A 5,691-nucleotide genomic window follows, 5' to 3' on the forward strand; every position below is an offset into this window, starting at 1 on the left:
AGATGGTATTGTCCACATTTATCCACCAGCTATTTTCTATTATATTCATAAGACCACATAAGTAACTATGCCTGTGTTGGTATTTTAGTTTCCAGCTAATATATATTTAAGCAAAGTTAATGATTTTTAATTCATTAGTGAATTTAGCCATTAAAAAAAGTTATTTGTTGAACCTTATGAAATGATGCATTTATAGTTGTTTTTCTCTCAAGTTTCTGTACTTGCTGTTGTTTTGTTTTTTATAAACACTTTTGATCAAATGACCACTTAAAAAAAGTACAACAAATTAAATAAAATATAAGAATGAGACTAGAAATTTCAACATTGGTGAACCTACTATTGGAAACATTTTGATACATATTGACACCTTACTCTCGCCTAGTCCCATCAAACAGTTTTTCCTTACATTTCCTACCTGGATGCCAAGCCCTGTGTCTCAAATAATTCTTGAATTGTCTAGTAGGTACTAATAGTTAAAATCCCATACACTTACCTTGATTATATATATAGGAAATACATGCAAAATATGCTTGTATATGTGTGTGCGTGTGCACACACACATATATTTATGTACATGGAAATATATTTAAATAATGTGTGCAAATATGTAAATATTGTATAGATGTATGGAAATATAGGAGAAAGTTCACCAAATATTGCCATTATTTTAACTCCATTCATAGTCACACCCTAAACAGAAGTACAAAGTGATAAATTTTTATAAACTTTGCCTAATGGACAGCTCCCAAATGGACTTCTCTTGCAGTGATTACTTTTTTCTACTTATTGTTTTTAAAAGTTAGCATTTGAATAATTACAATAAATTACCATCATTCGCAATAAAATACGAACACTAAATAAGTCAAATAAATTGTTGATTTTAGTTGCATGCATTTATGTTGTGTTTCTTTAAGGAAAGAAATTGAAGTATTAGAAATTACTTAAAGGCCGTGATGGTGAATGGATTACATATCGGGTAGAACTGGAATATCTTTAAGTGAGACTTCATGGCTAGTTGCAGTGTACTTTTTTTCATCCAAGTCCAGCTCAGAATTTAGAAATAGAACCTTTTAGAATTATAAGAAATAAAATTTAAAAAGCCTTAAAAATAATTGCCTAAAAAAAACCATGCCAGCGACATGTAAGGATGATGTCTGCTTTACACAGGGCAGTGAAAGACTGTTTCAAGCTCCTTGCTCATGACCTGGCGGCATCACTGAACTTTCGTCTCACATTTTTTAAACGCTGCCAGTGGGAGGGAGTGTGCTTCCCGGGATTTCGTTTGCCCCTTTGAATGGTAAAGATGGAACATTGCATGATGTGTTCGGTGCCTTGCATGAGGAAGACATGCAAAGGCAAGGTCCAGTCTGCATGCTGCTTAATGAATGTTTTTCCTTTTCTCTCCCTCCTTGTCATGTGCTTTCAGAAGACAACAATGTGGAAGGTGGGTGCTTTTCACTTTTTTTTTCCAACTCTCATTTGCCTTTTATTTCTTAGTATGAACAGAGTACATCTCAAATAGAGACGGTAAGTTGAACTTCTTTCTGAGCATTCGTTGATCTCTGGATTGTGTATCACTTTTCATATAGGACACACGCAGTTTCAGTCCCATCCGCCCCAAGGAGATGAAACTCCCTTCAACCTTAACTCCAACCCTTGATGGAGTTCAGCATCCCACATGAACCTTAGAGTGCCTGCTGCAGTGTTCTGTATGGAAAATGATACAATCCTGCTTCTTTTGTTTGAAATGAGAAGTCTTTATTTGCAGTTTCAGAACACAGTGCATGATCCTTCCTCCATTTTTTTTCTTGTTCAGAATGATGTCTTTTCTTTTGGAATTGTTTAGCATGACATCATCTCAAGCCCATTGGTTTAGTTTTAAATGATTTGATTTATAAAAAGAACACAAAATGAAGTAGTCACTGTAAGTCAGAGGCAAACATTTAGATTAAAAACTAAGCCAGTGGCCAGTGGGAATGAAAGCATACAGCACTCCAACATGATTACTGGTAAGTTTATTTGTAATATTCTGTGTCTGTTAAATAAAATGACAATATTTATTCAAGTTTTTCTAAAATTATCTCTCAAGGAATTTTGAGAAAGGTGTACATTTTCTCCCATAGAGTCCAACAAAGTAAACATATTTCAACATTCTTATCTTTAAAGAACGTAAATGCTTTAGTTAATATGCTGCCAAATCTCTGAAGGATTAAAATGCAAAAAGAACTAGATAGAGCAAAGACTTGTGAGAGGAAAGATGGTGTTCTATCAACTTATGTAATTACAGCATTAACAGTTAGAGCTTAAACAATTGACTAATATGTCAAAAGAAAGCAGTTAGCATATTTTATTTTGCTGCAATATTTTGAAATAAAGCCATCTTGTAAAAGCAGTGTACATTTCTACAGAATGACAGGTTTCTTAGAAAAAGGGTTCCCATCAAAGGTTGCAGATAAATAGCCAGTGGAGTTACTAAGAGTTGATAAAGAGTAATTCATGGTAATATAAGGTTGATCAGTATCCAGTTTTTGCATATTAGTTGCCAAATATTTCTGTTCCATTATTTAAGTAAAATAGATGAAGACTTCAAAAGAAATCATTGAGTATTACTTTTCCAAGTGTTGGCTCTATATAAGGCTTCTGTTTTTCAATATTATAATTTTAATAGCATGTGAGTATGCACTTGATAAAGATATTACCCTGCAGGTCAGACATCTTTAAAAATCAGTCTCATTTATATTGTGCATGTTAATTGAGGTTGAAAGTTTTTTTTGATAGAGCCTTTTCAACTTATTTTGCATTTTCTTACTCATCCTGTAAAGTTCCATGTTTTTTTGTTGTTTTCTCCTTAAATTCAGTTGCATTCCAAGGGACTTCAAAACCAGCCTAAATAAGCATGAATGCCTCTCTTCTCACACACACTCATCCCGTGAACATTTTTGATTTTCAGAGGATAGGCCCATAAACTATTGTAATAAAGTTTATTCATTCATAATTTTAACATTTCTAGTTATAACTTGACTTTTGCAACACAGTCGAGGTCCCTTAGAAGCAGGAAATCTAGCACGAGGAGTATACATGCTCTTGAAATGTATTAATTTCTATCCCTACAGAGGTGGTATTAAAAACCATTAGAGGTGTCTAATATATTTTTGTAAAAGTTAGATCTGATACAGAGATAATTCCCTGATGTAGTTTTCAAAAGTTATAAACTTCTATTAGGAAATATGGATAGTAGTTTTAAAAGTGAAATTAAATGAAAAATTCTGTAACTTGAACAGATGAGCTACTATTCCTGAGCATATAAAATGTCATGAATCACCAACAGATCATAAACTTTTTAACCTACCTGTGTGATTTTTTTTTGGTTAAAATTACTTAGAACATACAAAAGAGCCTGCATTACAGAAACCTTAAACTACTGTGTTAAATGGTTTTCATATTGTGATTATATGATAATTTGTAATTGTATCTGCCCCACAGCGATATTTAAATACCCCTAAAATTTTAAGGAAATAACAGTAATTATTTCAACACTGTTGCAAGTAATGTGTAATGTTATGCAGCGCAAATAAAGTCTCAACTATGTTTCAAATAACACTGGGAAATGAAATATACATTTTTATTAAAATTTTATGCATACTATATTGCTCTAATACTTTCCCACATTATTGAATTATACATGGATTGAGGAGTAGCTTTATTTCTGAATTTAGAATAACGAACTAGGAATTATGCTTTTCAGTAAAAAGTATCTACTTGGATAGTGAAAGAAGTTTTTAAAAGAACATTAGCAGTATTCTTTAAAAAGGAGAGATCTTCAACTTGAATTGTCAAGCAAGAGATAATAAATAATGCAGATAGATAAAGGGAGTTCATCATTCTTTTAGAAAACTTCCATGATGAAATTATGTTTCATATATGTGTAAATATAATACTCACATTAACTCATTGTTTAATATTTAAGTAACATTTAATGAAAAGCTAAATAATAATGTTCTTCATGGAGAATTACATGAGGCTATTTAAAGCTGATCCATTGTGTCTTAAAACATTATTCTGTAGTCAATTCTAACTTTACAACTGCATACCGAATGTGGGTTGTTTTTGTTTGTTTGGGGTTTTTTTTTGGTATTTGAACAAGCTTAATCAATTGCTACATGTGTCAGACAAAGAGACATTTCTTCTGCATTATCATTTCAGTGTGACTAGGATTTTTTTTTTAATTTAATTATGAACCGTCTCATTTTTTGATGAGGGGAAAAAGATCAGACCCAGCCCATGTTTCAGGTACTCCTTTGGGTTTTTAAATATATAATTTTATCACCAAAGAATGACATACCTTTTGGGGGCAATGTTCAAAACAGTCTCACCAAAGGGCATGAAGGGCAGATGCAGTATTTAGGGGATTAGTTGGATTTGAAGTCATGCTCTTACGCTCTTGATTGTTCCAACTGATACACAGAAGAAATAAAGACACAGTGCAGCATATGCCAGTGTGTAAATTGCAGTTCTATAACTCTTTGCCCCAAAGCATTCCAACCAGGGGTTGAAAGAATGCTTTTTGATTTGCCTCCTATGTCTCATAGGAAACAAGATGTCTGTCACTGAACATCTTTGTCACCGTGACAACCCTGCCTTCCCATGCTCCCTTGTTTATTGCTGACTATGCTCTTGTTTCCCTTCAAGGTCTGGCGCACCTGATGATGGGCGACCAAGGTATGGGCTCTGTTCCTTTTCCACTCTGCTTTCAGTGTTTTCTTGTTTTGTAGCTGCTTTCAAACCATCACTGGCAAGGATGGGCAAATGCTTGCGAATTATCTGGCTGCAAATTAAATACATAACTTTTAGTCATATTTTTTTTTCATGTGCTTTCGTCCCCTTTCTTTGTTCATTCGATTTGGGTTTGCTCCTTGGACTTTTATTTTTGTTCATTCTTTGCACTATAAGATCTTCAAGTAAATAAGACATGAAAACTTGTGATTGACAGTTTCCATACATTTAACAGCATATGCAGTTAAGGGTAGTTATAGTAAAGAAAAACCAGAAATTAATATCTGAAAGAGGATATACAGTTTAACCTAATGTACTAAAGAGAGTCCATTTTTCACCCATGCATGGCGTTTTGGGAACGTGCAGACATCTTTGGCTTCTGGCTTCTATCTAGAGTGATGAGCATAGTGCTCTGCAGAATCAATACTTCCTTCACCTATAATCATTGTGTATCTCCTTTTTGTGGAAACTTTTAAAGTGAGCATGGGCTTTCCAATTTCCTTGCATGTATTGCTTAAAAAAAAAATGGCAGCTTTCTCAACATATACTGATTATATCTCCATTTGTTTTCAAAACCCGTATTTATACTTTCTTGTCTTGTTTAATTTTCAACTAGTAGTGCATTGACATATATTCATAATTCTTATTGTTGTTTCTCTCCTCTTTATTCTCTTTGTATGGAAACCCTTTCTTCATGGAACCATTTCATCAAACCCATAGGTAAAAGTAAAGGTATTACATTATCTTATTTCTTCTTAATATCATCTTTATTAATTACAGCGTGTCTAAATTATGCAAATGTGTTTAGACTTTTTGACATTAGTAATGGGCACTGGGAGGTAGGTATGTGTGTTGCTATTTTATGAATTTAAGGTAAGAAAAAAATCCATCAAAATATTTCATTCTGTGTTTTTTTTT

General features: G+C 33.1%; 1 protein-coding gene across 31 annotated transcripts in view; it reads left to right on the top strand.

The window, feature by feature from the left end:
• NRXN1 (neurexin 1) overlaps nucleotides 1–5,691 on the top strand; it is a 1,140,616-nt gene that overhangs the window by 107,790 nt on the left and 1,027,135 nt on the right. For 18 of the 31 annotated variants that reach the window (XR_002126503.1, XM_019665155.1, XM_019665157.1 and 15 more), the window contains exons 3-5: nucleotides 1,427–1,444; nucleotides 4,690–4,719; nucleotides 5,494–5,505. The exons of 5 other annotated variants lie outside the window; for them this stretch is intronic. Coding sequence is in view for 25 of the 26 variants with exons in the window: in XM_019665155.1 (XP_019520700.1) it covers nucleotides 1,427–1,444; nucleotides 4,690–4,719; nucleotides 5,494–5,505 (60 nt within the window). In the remaining variant the exon portion in view is untranslated. The remainder of the gene's footprint in view (nucleotides 1–1,426; nucleotides 1,445–4,689; nucleotides 4,720–5,493; nucleotides 5,506–5,691) is intronic. 8 more of the 31 variants (XM_019665158.1, XM_019665170.1, XM_019665174.1 and 5 more) reach the window with 5 other exon arrangements.

This window comes from Hipposideros armiger, unplaced genomic scaffold (assembly GCF_001890085.2).
Source record: "Hipposideros armiger isolate ML-2016 unplaced genomic scaffold, ASM189008v1 scaffold_435, whole genome shotgun sequence".
In the NCBI taxonomy this organism is placed as follows: Eukaryota; Metazoa; Chordata; class Mammalia; order Chiroptera; family Hipposideridae; genus Hipposideros; species Hipposideros armiger.